This window comes from Bos grunniens, chromosome 10, assembly GCF_055505025.1.
Source record: "Bos grunniens cultivar Pamir isolate PY7600 chromosome 10, Bosgru_T2T1.0, whole genome shotgun sequence".
NCBI lineage: Eukaryota > Metazoa > Chordata > Mammalia > Artiodactyla > Bovidae > Bos > Bos grunniens.
This window is the reverse complement of record NC_141174.1, coordinates 67,056,771-67,073,485: the sequence shown is the minus strand read 5'-3', so window position 1 is coordinate 67,073,485 and position 16,715 is coordinate 67,056,771. Positions and strand designations below refer to the sequence as shown.

At 48.4% G+C, this 16,715-nt stretch overlaps 1 protein-coding gene across 11 annotated transcripts; it reads right to left on the bottom strand.

Annotated features, from left to right (window-relative positions):
- Window positions 1-218: 218 nt before the first annotated feature.
- RMDN3 (regulator of microtubule dynamics 3) lies at window positions 219-15,482 on the bottom strand. Of its 11 annotated transcripts, none has more exons than XM_086321873.1 (13): window positions 15,289-15,482; window positions 14,853-15,046; window positions 12,784-13,030; window positions 12,225-12,368; window positions 7,629-7,917; window positions 6,666-6,768; window positions 3,645-3,705; window positions 2,365-2,440; window positions 2,124-2,201; window positions 1,788-1,886; window positions 1,463-1,516; window positions 1,250-1,354; window positions 219-945 (listed from the first exon to the last, which is right to left on the bottom strand). In XM_086321873.1, the coding sequence occupies exons 2-13, from the start codon at window positions 15,037-15,039 to the stop codon at window positions 892-894; spliced, it is 1,497 nt and encodes a 498-aa protein (XP_086177999.1). In that variant the 5' UTR covers window positions 15,040-15,046; window positions 15,289-15,482; the 3' UTR covers window positions 219-891. The 11 variants fall into 11 exon arrangements, 8 of the variants coding, with proteins under 8 accessions (XP_086177999.1, XP_086178003.1, XP_086178005.1 ...); XM_086321877.1 differs by having other exon boundaries at window positions 1,250-1,330; XM_086321879.1 differs by having other exon boundaries at window positions 12,784-12,973.
- Between the last annotated feature and the right edge of the window lie 1,233 nt (window positions 15,483-16,715).

Sequence of the window (16,715 nt, the reverse complement as noted above, 5' to 3'; positions counted from 1 at the left end):
AAAGCATCTCAGTCTTTTAGATCTATAAAGTATTTTAAGTGACCTTGACCTAAAAACTTGTCTCAATTTTTCTTTAACCAAAGAGCTTATTCTAAACTATTTGTTACTATTTTTCTACTTGTCTGCAATAGCCTCCCAGTAGGAAACAGTTATTGAAGTGCCAAGAAAGAATAAGGAGATGAAAACAAACATAGAAAGGGGATTATAATCACTTCTAGTTAAGTTTAAATTTTGGATTTATTTCAAGTTTATACCAAAATATATTCCAGGCAACTCTTCAGATCATCATTTTCAGTCATAAGCCTTATGCACTGCTGTTCCAAAAGCTGCCAGGACACTGGAAGTCAGGTGGTCCAGCGCTCAGCCCAGGAGTACAGTTACGATCCACATGATAGATTGAGCAGAGGCAATACCCATGGACTCCCCGACCTTCTGCCCTGGTAGGTTGGGGTGTGTGATCTTAGGACTATATATTTTGGTTCTGAATATTAATCAGTGAAAAAGATTAGAGAGTACACATTCTGTGTTTTGTTCCTATAGCTCTTTGGAGTTCATCCACCTCAGCAGCAGTTGAAAGGGAGCCTCCAGTGTTTTATCCACACTCTACCCTAGGGCAGGTGTATACTAGTCTTGATTTTTTGAGAACTCACTTTATGGAAAAAGTAATAGAAACCCAGGTCTCAAGTACTTCCCCAATTTCAGATTAGGTAAGGGATTAGAATAAATTAACCAGTAGGAAGAAATTGGGGAATTGTAGCAAGCAGCAGTCAGACCTAGGAGTCAAGACACTCCCTTAAGCAGTCTTGCTCAGTTTCCTGATCTAAGCAGGACCTAAGGGGAAAAGACTTAATTTTTTTCCTTCCTCGAGTCATGAAGCCCACTGAAATGTGATTATTCTCCTAAAATTACTTCCAATTCTTCCAGGTCCTTCTGGAAAGCTGAATCCTAGGAAGACAAGAGAATAAGACTAGGACTTTAAATCCAAGCCAACATTTCCTAAACCATTGGTACCTGAGAATGGGCCCTTTGCTTCCTTGCTATTACCAGTCTTTTTCCCACTTTCCCAGGACAACCTGGAACCTACGAACTCTGTCTCCTCCCCAGGTGAGATGTATACGAAAAATCCCACATGCAAAGTGCAGACTCTCTTTTGGAGGGAAATAAGAACCACGGGAAGACATTCTTTCCTGAAAAGTCACATAATGACTCAGTGAAAGAACCCTGTATTAGAAAAGCTCTTAAGTATTACCTCTTTAGTGACATTTGGCAGCTCCAGGGCCAACTTCATCCACTCTTTAGCTTCAGGGTTTTTCCCTAGTTCTTTGTAGCACTGAGAAGAGACAACAGTGAAAACCTGGGAGAAATACCACCAGGAGACTAGAAGGGAATGAGTGTATGTTTTCAAGAAAAAGTATCAACATACATATATTTCATCTATGTTGAAATGGGCAGATGAGTTTACCTTACAAATATATATCCTTCCTGCTTTGGAAAATCCTGGCTGTAGTTCTTCAGCCTAGAGAAGGGAGAATGCATTTCAGTAAGAGGTTCCGAAATCCAAGTCAGGCTAAAGTTTATTAGAGTTCAGTATCCAACCTGGAGATTGATTCAGTGAGTCTACATTTTTTTAATAAGCCCTTCCAGTGGTTTCTCATTTTCCACAGAACAGGCACACATAAAACTGCCCTCTACCAGAAACCCCTCCCAATACACTAATGTCCTTAGGGAAAACAAGGTCACCCCGGCCTTTCTGGCTGCTGTCCACCCTTCCCTTCCCTCCCTGATACCTTTAGGAAGCTTGAGAGGGCATCCTGCACAGTAGCACCAAGGGGGCTTTCACTCAAGGCTGTCGCAGTTTTTTTTTCTAGCCAGCTCAGGTGAGAGACCTGCCATCAAAAGATCAAGGTGTAACTATAAACTTAAGTATCTTTAAGAACAATAAATGTTCTGTACTGAAAGGAAAAGAGGCCAAATAGGACTGCATCCAGTCACCACTCCCATGACTGTCTGGAGGGAAGGACACATAAGCCAGACCATGCTGAGGTGACCTGATCTTCACTGCAAGGTGATCAGTGTCTCAGGGTAGTTTGGGCCCTTGTGTCAAGCCCTGAAATCTAGCTCACCTGGTAGCACCACCTGCCGAGGAGAAAGTGAGCCATGGGGTTTTCTGGCTTGAGAGCAATGGCTTTGTCCACATGCTCCTAGAGCGGAAATACAAACAAGTTAACATCAGAGAGCAGAGTTACTAAGGGAAGAAAGGCAAGTCACAGAGCTGTAGGGTAGGAACACCTTTGCAAAGAGCTAGGTTGGAGCAGGTAATCTGCATGAGACCAGCACCAGGGAAGGAAGAGAAGCCTTTCTCACCTTGAAGCTAAAGCCACTCTGGATGCGCCTCTGGATGCCCTCATGCTCAGCCAGCTGACCACAAAGCACTGCATACCTAGGGGGAGAGCAGCGGCAGGCTCAGAACTGAGGACCGTCCCTGCCAGGAAGGGGCTTCCCACCCAGGGCTGACGGCACTGCCCAGTACTTCATCTGTACATAATTCCTCTTTTCACAGACCTATGGTCCCAATTCATATTCTTCAGCAGATACAGTGGTAGGTTCACAGTTCCCCAAAGTACACTGGGTACAAAAAGTGGGCTCTTTTATACTTAAAATTTAGACAAGGTCTCAATCCAAATGTCCCCTCATGATCAGTATAGCCATAGCTGTCATAAAAACTTAAGCAGGTCTCTAAAAATCAGCATCAATGTGTAAGAAACGTGAATACACTGTCTGCTTAGTTGGTATGTCACTGGGAAGCTGTTTGGGAAGGGGATACTCTAAAATTAGCAACAGAAGCAGAGGAAGAAAAGGCCTCCGATTTCAGCCCTCTCCTCCACACCCTCCCAGGGAAACAAAGCCATCCAGCTTCCCATTTTCTGTCTTTAAAAACAAAGGTCTAAGAAACAGTGACCTGGCATCTAAAAAGAGGCACTGCAAAGTTTCAGCAACAGATGGGGAAACAAGGCCTCTCCAGCTCACAATCTGAGGGCAGAGTTACAGAAAGCAGCAGGGAGTGGAAAAGGAACACTGACTAAAACTGAGATGCTAGAACCAGGCCTCCAGGTTGGCCCTGACCCACACAAGGTGGCAGGACTTTGCCCACATGAGATCACAAACAGGGCTGATGCTTTTGTGGACTAATACTGACTGCTGAACTTCCTGGGGGTGAGCTCACATCTATGTTTCCTCATGCCAGCAAAGCGAAGAAGCCAAAGTCCACCACCAGCCAGGGATCACAGCTAGGGGAATGAAGAGCTTGTATGGGAGAGGGGAACGGCCAATGTCCCAACCTCCCTGAGGAGCCAGGAGCCTCAAGGTTGAAGCCAGGGATGACATAAGAAAGCTACTCATTTCTCCAAGTTTCAACAGGAAGCTGTACTACTCTTCCCTTGTCTCACTCCCAAAGCACTTCCCGAAGGAAACTCCCCTGGGTCCCTGGCTTGGGGGAGGATTGGGACATATGAAAATAAAGGCCAGAGCTTCCTCTCCTGGTGCCTCTGGCAAATGCCTGTTTGGCCAGGGCAGAGAAAAGAAAGGGCTCTGCTCCACTCTAACCCATGCTGGGCTCTTTCTGGGGCCCTGTAGGGTGTTATTACCACTGATGACACTCCGCATTCTCATTCCCCTTCTCCAGAGCGACCTCAGCTTCTTCTTTTCCTGTAAGACAGAAGTGATCCAGAGTTGACTCGGGCTCCCGTGACCCCTCCACGGGAAAGGCTGTGGGAGGATGGTCTGCTCTAGCTCTCACAGTTCCCACCCAAGCAGGACTTATAAATAGTTATGCACTTGAGCAGAGTGAAGAGATACAAATAGCTTTTCAAGGATAACTTCCACTTTGCCTTGCTTTCCCTATCTCTGTCATCAGCTGTCCCAGCTATACAACACCCACCCGACATGCTCAGAGCACTGCAAATATAAAAGGACTCGAAAGCAATCACAGTTGCCCTAGTAGATCATTACCTGGAGAGTTTTTGATTTGGGGTCTGTGGATAGGCCTTAGGGTGTCCATGAAATCCCACTGAAATATTAGGCATAAGTCCATTTTCTTGAGAGGGTCCACAGCTTTGATTGGATTCTCAAGAGGACCATGATCTAGGAACAGTAACCATGGCTCTGGGCCAGAACTCCTCACTAGAGCCAAATGACCTGGCATCTGACCAAGGATGACTTTCATGTAGTCCTTACCCAAGTTTTCCAGGCACCAAAACTAACAGAAATCAAGGCCTAAACACATGCAGGCTCTTGACAAGGGTCCCCTAGAACATCAAGGAGCTGGAGCCCTCCAGATGAGAACCGTTACACCTACGCACTGGAGAAAACAGAACACTGCGAAATGGGACATCTGATTAGAAGAGGGCTTCCATAAAAGAGAATGAAATAATGCCATTTTTAGCAACATGGACAGACCTAGAGATCATACTAAGTGAAATAAATAAGACAGAGAAAGACAAATATACATCACTTATGTGTGAAACATTTTTTAAAAATGATACAAATGAACTTATTTACAAAACAGACTCAGAAAACAAACTAGTTACCAAAGGGGAGGGATAAATTTGGAATTTGAGATTAACAGATATGAACTACTATATATTAAATAGATAAACAACAAGGACCTACTGTGTAGCAGAGAACTATATTGAATATCTTGTAATAACCTATAATGGAAAAGAATCTGCAAAGTATATCTAGGTATAACTGAATAACTTTGCTGTACCTCTGAAACATTGTTAAGTCAACTGTATAATAAAAATTTGAAATAATAAAAAGAAATTTTCAATGGCGAGGGCTTGAAAGGGAACACAGGGAATGGAACAAAAGTAAGGTGTTAAGGTGATAGGCTGGCTAATCTGAAATGTTTCCTCATGTATAAGTGATAGTAATCATGGTATAATTTTGTATATGCAACAAATACATTTAAAGAGAACAGGTGAGAACCCTACAATTCCCCTATCCAAGCAGAACCATGTGGCTCTACCACTGAGGGACACTGTCTTTTAGGGGACTTCACTCTGCCCGCTTCAAAGCACTCACTCACTAGGGAAATAACGGTGAAGAATGAGGCAACCAGTTCCTGCAGCCTCCTGATGGTCCAGCTTCTAGAGGCAACACCAAATGAACTTTAGATCCACCAACAATGGTCCTAAAAGGCTAGAATCACAGAGCAGAGCCTTCAAAGTCTCTCCATAGTCCCCTGACCTCCAGAAGGAACAGATCTGTCTGGGGGTGCTACAAGGAGCCATACCAGTGTGGGCATAGCTGCTTCTCTAACCACTGCTCCCTCTCCACCTTCAGGGTTCACGTTGGCTATTAGTACTAAGAGATGATCAAAAGGAAAAGGAAAGGTGGTTGTTGCCACCAAGAGTCCAGACACCAGCCCCAAATGCTGATCAGAATCCTCACCTGAAACACAGGAAAGGTAGCAGAAACTTTTGAAAAGAAACAGACAGTAATTAAGCACCTTCAGTTAAAACTTCCAGGGGTTTTTCTGAAGATCAAACATTCAGCTCAATTGACCTTTCTGTATTGGCAGAATTCTACAACAGTTTATAGAATGACGACCTTGAGGTACTGTCAGACTCTACATTATCAAAAATTCAATGTCTGCGAGGCTGTACTACAAGATGTGGAAGTCCACCGACGGTGCCTGACTCAGAGGCTGTGTAGCTAGGCGGGACACATCTTGCCTGTAAAACCAGTCTCTAAAATCTCAAGGGTCTTAACTTCACGACAGTAGAGGACAGGCCATGAACCTGGCATGAGTCAGATGCACCCTACATGCCCGGGGACAGGTTCTGACAACAGAGCTGGCTAGTAGACCCCACGGGCTTGTAGGCTAGTGGTATTCTCCCAAACTACTCCTTCCTGGCACTCACCAAACGTACTCCACTCATTATGTTCTTAAACACCTGCCCCACAGGCTCCATAACTGAAACTAGAGTCTTAAACAGCAGCAAAAAAAAAAACCCTCCTCGGGTTAAGAAAGGTTTTGCCCTTTGTAGTTAAAGAATTAGGACAAAGAAGAGTGCTAATGAAACAACTACAATTGACCCTGAACAATGCAGGGGTTACTGGCCCTCTGCCCAGTCAGAAATCCACGTGTAACATAGTCAGCCCTCTGGCTCACCAGTAGAGAATCTGCCTGCCAGTACAGGAGACGAGGGTTCAATCCCTGGGTCAGAAAGATCCCCTGGAGAAGAAAATGGCAACTCCATTGTTCTTGCCTGGGAAATCCCATGGACAGGAGCCTGGCAGGCTACAGTCCATGGAGTTGCAGAGTCCGACACAACTTAGCAACTAAGCAACAACAAATCCTCAGGCCCAAGCAACCATGGACTGTATGTGCTTGCGCTGCTCAAATCACTGATATTCAAGGCCAGCTGTGCTACAGTCACGTATGCCTGTGTGACTCAAGCCCCATACCGTGCAGAAAAGCAGAGACTATTCTGTGTCTCCAGGAGGAAATGGGTCTCTGGGAGCCAGTCTGTCCCTGCTGAGTACCTGAGCCCCAGCTGCCCTGATAGCCTGCGTCTTGGTGGGTCCCCTGGGCCCCAAGCCACTGGGCTGGCTCCACCCTCAGAATCAGTCAGTTGCACCAGGAGGCTGTCAGCACTTACCACTTAGGGCATAGGACCTCTTCTCACTCGCCTCCTCGGTAAGCTCACACATATCACTGTAGGCCCGGGCCAGGCGCCAGAGAAAGTCCTGCCGGCTTCCATGCTGCAATCCAAAGAGAGGGATGAGGGCCCCTTCTCAGCTGCAGAGAACTGGAGCCCTGACCTTCTCTCTGTGTCGTAAACACTGATATCAGGCCATCTACATGGCCTCTCACCTGCAGTTAGGTGGTGACATCATCTCTAGTCAGTAGACTGCACAACCCACAGAGTGGGTGCCTCCTGGCCTCCCAATGCTGTGAGGAGGGAAGGCCAACTCCAACATGTAATGAGTCAGAGCAAGAGCACGTGGCAAGGCCCAGGAAAAGGGAAATTCTAACTGAGGGCATTTATAGCTCAGTTCACTTCAGTCGCGTCCAACTCTGCGACACCATGGACTGCAGCACGCCAGGCTTCCCTGTCCATCACCAACTCCCGGAGCCTACTCAAACTCATGTCCATCAAGTCGGTGATGCCACCGAACCAAACCATCTCATCCTGTCGTCCCCTTCTCCTGCCTTCAGTCTTTCTGCATAAATTCTGGCAGTGAACTTGAGAAGGAAATTGTGATTGAGTGACCCAGACACTTGTCACTGGTGATGAAAACTTCAAATGGGGCAAGCAGCTGTGGGTCTGCCTCAGGGAAATAAAAGGGGAAAGTTTCAGTTCTTTCCACATTTCTCCCTATGCTGAGAGCCAGAGCCAACGACCCAGGGGGTGGTGGGGGAGGAAGCGCTGGGGCAGGGAGTACACAGGCCCCTAGGGGCAGCACTTGGCCTCCTTGGAAAAGGGTGTACGACCCTGAGGGTAGATGCAGAAACTCGCCGTGTCACCCTCATTTCCCTTCCCATGTCACCTGGCAGGGTCACTGACATACTCGTGGGAGTGAGCAGGGGAAGGAGGGTAGACGGGCTGTTGGAGCCTCACCACCAGCTTGTTGTTGAGCAGCAGCTGGAAGCCCTCCCGCTTGCCCTGCTCACTGCCCTGGTGCAGCTCGTCTGCCTGCTGCAGGAGCGGCATCACATCTTCCTGGCCAGGGGAGCCTCCAGCCTCCGGGGCTTCAGGCTCCAGACCCAAAGCCACCTCCACCTCCAGGTCCAAGGAGTCCTTTCTGCCCATCTTCACGGTCTCGCAGCTCACTTCATCTTCACCGTCACCGTCACTCTCCCTTTCAGAGTCCCGCTCATAGTCAGACTCAGCATTGGCTGTTGTGTAACTGTGGCGGGGAAACAAAGTGACAAGGGCAAGGGAGGGGATTACTTAACCTCAGATCACCAGGGGTCTAGCCTCCTCCACAGAGGGGCTCTCCACAGCGCTGCAGCCATCAGCACTGACCGTGAGCCATGCCCCTCACTGAGGGGGGACTCAGTCCTGAGAGAATGCTTCCTAGGGAACCACAGGAAAATGATCTGGGAGGGGAAGAGTGACCAACTCGGAGCCCTGTGACAGTCAGAGGCCGATATGAGAAGCCCCTACTTAGCTACCACCACGTCTGCCAGAAAACAGAGAAAGCCTAGAAAGGTATCAACAAAATGTCAGTAGACCTCTCAGGGCAGAGGAATTAATATCCCCCCTATATTTTAGTATTAGATGGGATTGCTTTAGGGACCATATATTCTTATAAGTAAAGTAATAAAAGTTTAAGATAAAAACCTTCAGATGTAGGTGGAGCTCGATGGCTCACGAGGGGAAGGGTTTGTCAATCATTTTTGCTTTATCAGCCAAATGCACCTGCCAGAACCAACATGGGTGGATGCCAGCCTCTGTGGCTGTGGGTAGCCACAGATATACATATTTTCTTTCTCAATTCAATGTATACCTCTGTTCCAAGTCAGTAACCAAACCTCAACCACAACAGGAGTAGCCCTTGGAAACCTTGGGAACTGGTGGGGGGAGCGGGGGAGGGCTGCAGCTGGAAGCAAGAAAGGCAGAAGATGCAAGCAATCCCTTAGGAAGGTGTCTGTGGGGCTGCCATCCAGGTGTCTCCTGGGGAGCTCAACTCTGATTGCATCCACTGTTTCTCCTGGATCTTTGCCTCCACCAGCAGCTAATGATACTGTTTTCTCCAACTGCCAACTGAGTCAGACAAAAACCGAGCAGAGCAGAAGATAAGGCTTCGAGGGGTCACAACCAGACACCAAAGAGCCCCCAGGCTGAGTGAAAGAAAAGCAGGTTCTGTCTGAGCTAGCAGGTTCCAAGACACAGGGAAGATCCTTGAGTCACTTAAGGATAGGCCTTCCTCCATCCTGAAATAAAAGACAGGTAGGATCCCTGTGGCTGGAGCAAATCAGACCCGAAGGAGAGACACAAACAAAGTCACAACAAGATAGCCTAAGGTCAAGGGGGCTGAGTACTGCAGGTCCAAGTGCTGTCCTCCTCGTCTGCAAAGCCAGAGAGGACAGGGACCAAGTGAGTAACCAGACCTGGGGTCCAGTCCATCCATCCTATTTCTTTATAGGGGAGCTTTCAGATGCATTTAACAAAGGGGCTCCAGAAACATCTATTACAAGAAATTGGAAAATATTTAAAACCTTCTTAACCTTGCTTTTTAAAGAGGTTATAGAAGTATCTCCCCCCTCAAGCAATTTGCAGTAAAAAAAAGGGACAAGGAAAAGTGGTATCAGATTTCACAACCAACCTGGGTGGTGGTGAGCAAGACCACACAGGGGCAGCCTAGAGAAACTCTCTTAGGCTCCTAGGCTTAGACAATAACCTGCCCCATCCAGAAAGTCAAATCAGTGGCTACCAGTGCCCCTACTCAGCCCAACCAGGCCCAGAGGCAAAATGAGTAAATGAATTTTTGGCAGGTGCAAGCTTGAGTCTCATCACTTCATGTTGCAAAAAGAAGAGGAGACCCCACTCATTCCCTGCTCAGCTGAAGGCTGCCTCGGCATATGGGGAGAGACCCCTGCTCTCATCCTGCCTGAGCGCAGTCTCCAGGGAAGGAAGCAGGGAGGAAGGTCCTTCAGTGCTGTGATCGCTCTGGGCCGTAAAGGCCGGGGAGTTCACATGGGCAAGGAAAAGGAGAGGTCGGGGGACCTTGCTGCCACCCAGTGACAGCTGGTATCGCAGCATTCTCCCACATTTCTTGGACCACATACCCACCTGCTGGTGAAATCCACCAGAGAAAAAGTGGTGACCCTTTTGTTCAACATGCCCGGCAGCTTTTGAGATGAGTACAGACCTCTGAAAAGGTCCTTTGGTCCTGTGCACTCAAGCTAGACACACTGTTCCCACTGTGGAGCAAGGACTCCAGGCTCCCTTGAGGCAAGGAGGCCAACTCTGCTCCTTAAGGGGAGCCCCCGCATCAGGGATCAAGGACTCTTACACACACAGCCCTCCCAGCAAGTACATTTCTTTCCTCCAACTGCTAAGCCCCGTAAGAGGTGCTGAGCTGAGGCAAAGACAAGCAGGCCTGGGCCCTGACCCCACAGTGGCGGGGAAGATAAGACCAAGAGGAATGAGGTGATAAGCAAACACCCAAGGAGGAGTGGCAATGAGGCTGCCGGCAGTGGCTCCTGGCTGGAATGCCTGGGCAGGTTTGCCAGGGGAGCTGGTATTAGGGCGAGTTGGGTTTTGCAAGGAGGGAAGTAAAGCTGCATTTGCAACAAGGCTCTGGGAACAAGCTCACTGACCCACCCAGTGATTCGGACTCTGGCATATTCAGCTGATCCCCTGGGAGCTGTTTTATTTGGAAGAAAGCGAGAACACAGCTTTCAGTGGCGCAGAGCTGTCCATCAAATAGTCTTATTCTTTCATCCCTCAAAGAAGCTCTCCTTCCCCAGGGCCCACAGGTTTAAAGCCATTCCCAATATCATATATGGAACAAGTCGCCAGTCCAGGTTCGATGCACGATACTGGATGCTTGGGGCTGGTGCAGTGGGACGACCCAGAGGGATGGTATGGGGAAGGAGGAGGGAGAAGGGTTCAGGATGGGGAACACATGTATACCTGTGGCGGATTCATTTCGATATTTGGCAAAACCAATACAATATTGTAAAGTTTAAAAATAAAATTAAAAAAAAATAATAAGCCATTCCCAAGGCTTGGTCTCCTTGACCATGACCAAATGAATGATTCACCACGGCCATTGCTCCTGAGAGCAGTCGGCTAAACCAGTCTTGCACCATGCACGACCATCGGCTTCCACATGCCACAGGATCGGTCACAAGGCTAAGCCTGCTGGAGCTGTTATTAAGGAAGCCACCCTTTCTCTCCAGCTGCTACAGGCAGCTGGCAGCCCTGTCCTGCCCTGTATGGCTTTGGGAGCCCCAGTGAGCACCCTAAGCTACGAAGCACCCATAAACTTCCCTGGTTAATCACTCTGGCTCGTGCTGCCCCCAGAAGCCTGTACAATTTCTTAAAATCATCATGAAGGGGTTTGAGTTCTATTATCCTAGTCTTGGGCAGAGCTGTGACCTGTCCTTATGTTCCACACTCATAAAGTTCAAATGTCAAGTAACTGGCTTCCTTGGGTTGCTTAGAAATGCTCCTTAAGAGATGCTCCTCTCTCTCCTTTGTGAGACTAAGGAAATACCTCTGAAGTGCTTCCCACCTGTCTGTCACAAAGGAGGAATAAACTGGTTAATATTATGAAGTGTTTCAGCTGAAGAGGGACATGCTGCAAAGATCATGAATGACTGGTTTAGCTTCTGGTTTCCATGTGTATGTTTGGAGCTACACCAGTCGTTCTGCCCTGAAAGGACAGGCCTGACTGCTCACTTCACCAGCCTCTTCTTTGAAGGGGGAGAAAGGTCAGCAAAGGCCACAAAGAGAGACCAGCCTCTAGACCCCACGTGGGCCACCTGGATGGCGGCCTCGAAGCAGACACGGGCAGACGCTGCTATTAACAGCACTGCAACGAAGATGTTCATTCAGACTCCATCCGTGGGATGGAAATTTCAAAATGGCACCAGTGGTTTAAAACCAAAAAGCCCTCAGCCTGACCAACCTGGGCGTTCCACCAGACTCCTGCCTGCAGCCCTGTCTCACAGTAAGGCCTATGGCCAGACCTGCTGGCCCACCAGTTACTCAGGTGAGTCACCGCCCACCTGTGAAGAGGGCAAGGGCGCACAAGTGGATCTCCCCGTGGGAAGAGAACTTCCCGAGGGAGGGAGCGTGCTTAGCGCTTAGACAGCTCTGTAGACCTGGCCCAGTCACTCAGTGAAGGAAATACGGCCGTTAAGACAAAGCTTACAAAGTCCTCCTGATAACAGGAAACCACCCAACCGACGTTACAATAAAACAAAAATAAAGGATCTAATAACTAGGTAAAAAGCAAACCTACTCTGAGAAAAATAACAGATGCAAACACTAACTGCTGTTAAACATTCCCATCTGTCCGGATGACATGTGGTGGATGGTTTTTCTTATTTCAACTGTTTTGTATTTCATTTGTTTATATCCTTACCTTGTTCTAAAAATTATTTACAGCAGCTTGGTGTGAACTTTTCATTCTGAACATTACTTTTACACAATGTAACCTGGCTGAAGCCACAGCTGTCTCCAGGAGACATGACTCACCCGCCTTCACTCTCGGCATCCGTGAACGTGGCTCCTGAGGCAGCCGTGAAGTAGACAGAGCTGGAGCCGGTAGAGTCACTCCTCTCCCGGGCAAATGGGAACCTTCGCCGCCGAGCCACTTTCTGGTTCTCTTCCATATGTGATCTGAAAAGTAAGCTCCTTTCCAGAGGGTGCCATTAGGCCCTTCCAGCCTGCCTTTCCCCTCACCATGAGGGAGCCTCTTACTACTGCTGCTCATTAAAGGGCCCAAAGCAGAGAAACTCTGGGGTCTCTGCCCTCAGGAGAGCAAGAAGGGCAGCTGGCGGGACCCAGCCTACAGAGCAGACCAGGTTAAACAGGACAAAGTATTTCAGCTGCTGCAATAGACCCTGAGGGCCCAAAGGCAGCAAGAACTCAGGTAAGGCAAGGAATCAAGCACATGGCTTCCCTGCCAGAGAGGTGAGAAGCCAGAAAACTGGCTGTGTCCTTACAGACAGACAACAAAGGCTGAGAAAGCTGTCGGGGCGAGGAAAAGCTAGGGTGCAGGGGCCAAGGCAGCAAGGAAGGCTGCAATACTCACCGGACCTCCCCCACAATCTGCCCAGCAAGCCCCTGCAGGCTGCTCCTCAGCTCTTCTACCTCCCGCCGCAGCGCCACCAGGCTGGTCAGCACGAACTCCAGGCGGTCCAGTACCACCTCCTGCCCTCGTGGAAGGCTTGAGAGCACTGCAGCATCACCAGCCTCACCCGGGGCTGCCCGCAACGGCCTGACTGAAGGACGGAGGACAGGAGACAGCGATGCCCGTGGGCTAGAGGGACGAGAAGATCCTGCACCCAGAACTCAAGAACTCTTACTTCTCACTGGAGTTCAATGTATAAAGATCTTTGAGGGTCAGATATTCACAAGTCCCAGGTAACAAACCCGGAAAAAAAAAAAAATCAAGGTCCCAATCTTTAAACGAGAGCTCTCCAGGGAATTCTCTGGTGGTTTAGTGGCTAAGATTCCATGCTTTCACTACCAAGGGTCCAGGTTCAATCCCCGGCTAGGGGACTAAGATCTTGCAAGCATGGCCAAAGGGAAAAAAACAAAAAAGTCCACAAGAGCCCTTTGTTCCAAAAACCTTGCACCCAGGGCCCTTCATGAGCACTGTACACCTTGGCAGATAATGTAGAATGCTCTCGCAAGAGTGCGATACCTAGAAGGCAGGATAGCTGCCCTGCTGCCCAAATCCCAGGCAGTCAATCCTTACCACACAGCAAAACTGAAACTGAGCTCACTCAAATTCTGATCTTGCACTTTACAAAGAATAGCAAAGAACACTCTTTCCTCTCAAGAGCTTCATTTAGTATTATCAGAGAGTGGCAAGGTAAACAGGGGCAGTTACTGAGAGAAAAGGTACACCAGGAAAAACCCACCCAAACCCCACTGGGAAAAAACATCATCACCAAGCCCTGAATTGAGCTCTAAGTAAATTCTAAAATGCTAGAAAACGGATACCTAAGACAAGTGGACTGGGAAATGTAAAAACAGGAGAGAAACCAGAAAGGCAGGACCCACAGTCCAAGCAAGCATAAAGCTGTTAGAGGAAATCTAGTAACAATAAAGGCTGGATTACTGTACAGACCCAACAATGTTCCAGTATGTAAAGCAAGAAAGATCCCTGGGAATGTGGCTACCACCTCCCAACCTCAGTAGAAGAAAGATTACAGCTGAGAAATTACAAACCAACAAACAAAATACAAGGAAAAGAAAGGAAGGGCAAGCACACTTGCAGCGCTGTTACTACCAGCTTATTAAAATGCTGACAAACAATTGCAATCTAAGGTGAAAACTCTTAAGACTCTTCAAAAACTAACTGGCATTTGGTCATCAGAGGAAACATGTGTTTCCAATGAACATGAGGCAAGATGACTTGAACCCTCTTCTATCACACACACACATGAGGGGAGTGGTTTGGACGAGCCCTAGATGCTTTGCTCTAATGGGTTAACATTAAAGTTTTCCAAAACTGAAAGTACTAACCATTTGTGTCTGGCTCCCAGCCATATTCAGCTTCAACTGCAGTAAGTGCACTCCCGGCCCCATGCTGTGGGAAGTCCACAGGACCAGGTGACCAAGCCCAATCCTGCCACTTACTTGCTCTGTGACAGCCTTGGGAAAGTTACACAACTTTTTTCAATCTCAACTTACTCATAAGAAGGATTTAAAAAAACAAAACCTTGAACTATATAGTCTCCAAGGTGTCTTCGAATGTTAATATTAACCTAATTTAATACATAAGCCTCAAAAGATTTTAATTTCTCCAAGACTATTCTCTTTTTACTTTCTTTCGGACCTTTACTTATTAAACACCTCAACCACACTAAGCAAGTAACTTTAATACATACACAGCACTTCTGCGGCCAGAACTAAAAGTGAAAGCTAAGCCTTTTCACTATATACTTTCCTGGGATCACAGGAAAAAGACGACAGAAGAGGAAGACTGCTTTTCCTTTTCGATAAACTTTCCCCAAACTTGAAACTCTCGGGCCCCGCACCCACCCGCCTAGTTTTTCCTGTTGTCCTGTCCCGCAGGTTCTGCTACAAGCAGCCCCGACCCCAAGCCCACCCCCTCAACAGTCACTGAGGCCTCAATAGCCCCGCTCCTACCTTGGCGTCCAGGCTCTGAAGTCTGCGTGTAGTCCAGAGAGTTGGACTGACTCTGGCTCTGGCCGCGGCGCTGGGTCCGTTTCCACCGCTGGCTATAAAGGGCACATAGGAATCCAAGGCCCGCGGCGGTGCCCAGCAACAGTCCTAGCCCGGCGCGGGCGCCACCCAAGGTCCCCAGACTAGACATGCTACACCTGCAGCCCGCGTGAGCCACCAGGAGCAAGCGGGCGAAGGAAGGGAGAGAGATTCGTGAGTGTGGTCCACCCATCGCCAAAGCCGAACCCTGTAAGATAATCTCCCTGCCCAGACCCCGAGCATTCGCCACCCTCACCCTAGTCCCGACCTTAAGGTTTCTGCTAGCCCCCAGGCCTGACTACCACGCCGCCCACTCGGCCCTTCGCAGCCTCCCCTCCAACACGCCCCCTAAGCCTGATACCGGAGTCAGGTCGATGGGCTTCCAAATCCCCCCCCCAGCCTCACGACACTGCAGACCACAAACCCGCCGCCCTGGCTACAAAACCCTGGCCTTTCCGCCGCGCCCTTTGAAGGCGCCCCAGCCTGTCTGGACCTCAACTCACTCTTACTACCGCTAGCTACTGTGGCGAAGGCCGAGGCTTCTCTGTCAATGACCGTGACGTCATCAAACGGTGCCAACTAGCAGCCTCGCGCGCCTATAAGAAGGCGGGGGTGAGCAGCCCTTCGAGACTCCACCTCGTTGCCAGGTTTTTCCCTAGGGGGCGGGGCCACAGGCACTACCAGGGGGGCGGAGCCAGCAGAGCTCTGGAAAGGCGAATCGAGAATGGGTTAGAAGGCGAGTAAAAGTGACCAGGGCTTCCCAGCTGGCGCCGCTAGTGTTAAAAAACCTGCCTGCCAATGCAGGAGATGTAAGAGACGCGGGTTCGATCCCTGGGTCAGGAAGATCCCCTGGAAGAGGGCATGGCAATCCACTCCAGTATTCTTGCCTGAAGAATCCCATGGACAGAGGAGCCTGGCGGGCTACCGCCCATAGTGTCGCACAGAATCGGACACGACTGAGCGACTTAGCACGCACAAACAGGGGAAAGCTGAGAGACTGCCTGGAGTGGATGCTCAGAGCAGTAACTCCGTGGTCTGGCCAGCTGAGGTTCCATCTCCCTCCAATCACACCAGGTTACAGCTGAGGTTCCATTTCCCCTCAATCACACCAGGTTACTTAGTGTTCCCGGAATATGCTCCTAATACCCAACGTTTCTACCTTTTCCACTGCTGCTCTTTCTGTCTTGAACCCCTACCTGGAAAACGCCACCTCTCTCCACCTTTCCTTAACCCTCGGTCAAAACTCAGACTTTATTTGATTTCAGCTCAATTTGTTCACGTATTTTTACTCAAATCGTTTACTAAGCTCAACACAATAGTGCCTTTGGCAATTCAAGTTAAAACAGGTTAAGTTGTTGGTTATCCACAACAGGCCCTGAGTCCCCAGGGCCAGCTTCTGCCAGCTGACATCTGAAAAAGATGCACACCCCATCATTTAAAAAAATCTTAAACCTTAAATTGTTGTAACATTAAACAGGGACAGGCTTATAAAAACTCTTTTTAATATCCAGAATGAAAATTAAATTCATTAAATTCATTCCTCTAATGATAACATTTTAAATGTTTGCATGAGGCTGAAACTTGGGTTGATCTCTGTTTGCTTAAATTGGTTGATAGCATTTCAGATTTTGTTTTAATCATTTTTTTCTACCACCTGTGAACTGTACTTTTATAAATCTATTTTGATCCTATGATTTTATGCAACTTGTAGTTTTAGAAACTAAAAAGAAGAGAATCATCTGCAGTCCAGTTGTTAGGACTCTGTGCTTCCACTGCTGGGGGCTCAGG

Excerpts from the sequence above, each read along its gene's own strand:
- RMDN3 (XM_086321873.1), bottom strand. The coding sequence starts at position 15,039 with ATGTCTAGTCTGGGGACCTTGGGTGGCGCCCGCGCCGGGCTAGGACTG. Across the intron at positions 13,031-14,852 it reads TTCAGAGCCTGGACGCCAAG|GATCTTCTCGTCCCTCTAGC; the intron begins GTAGGAGCGGGG and ends TTCTGGGTGCAG. Across the intron at positions 12,369-12,783 it reads CAGATTGTGGGGGAGGTCCG|ATCACATATGGAAGAGAACC; the intron begins GTGAGTATTGCA and ends CTTACTTTTCAG.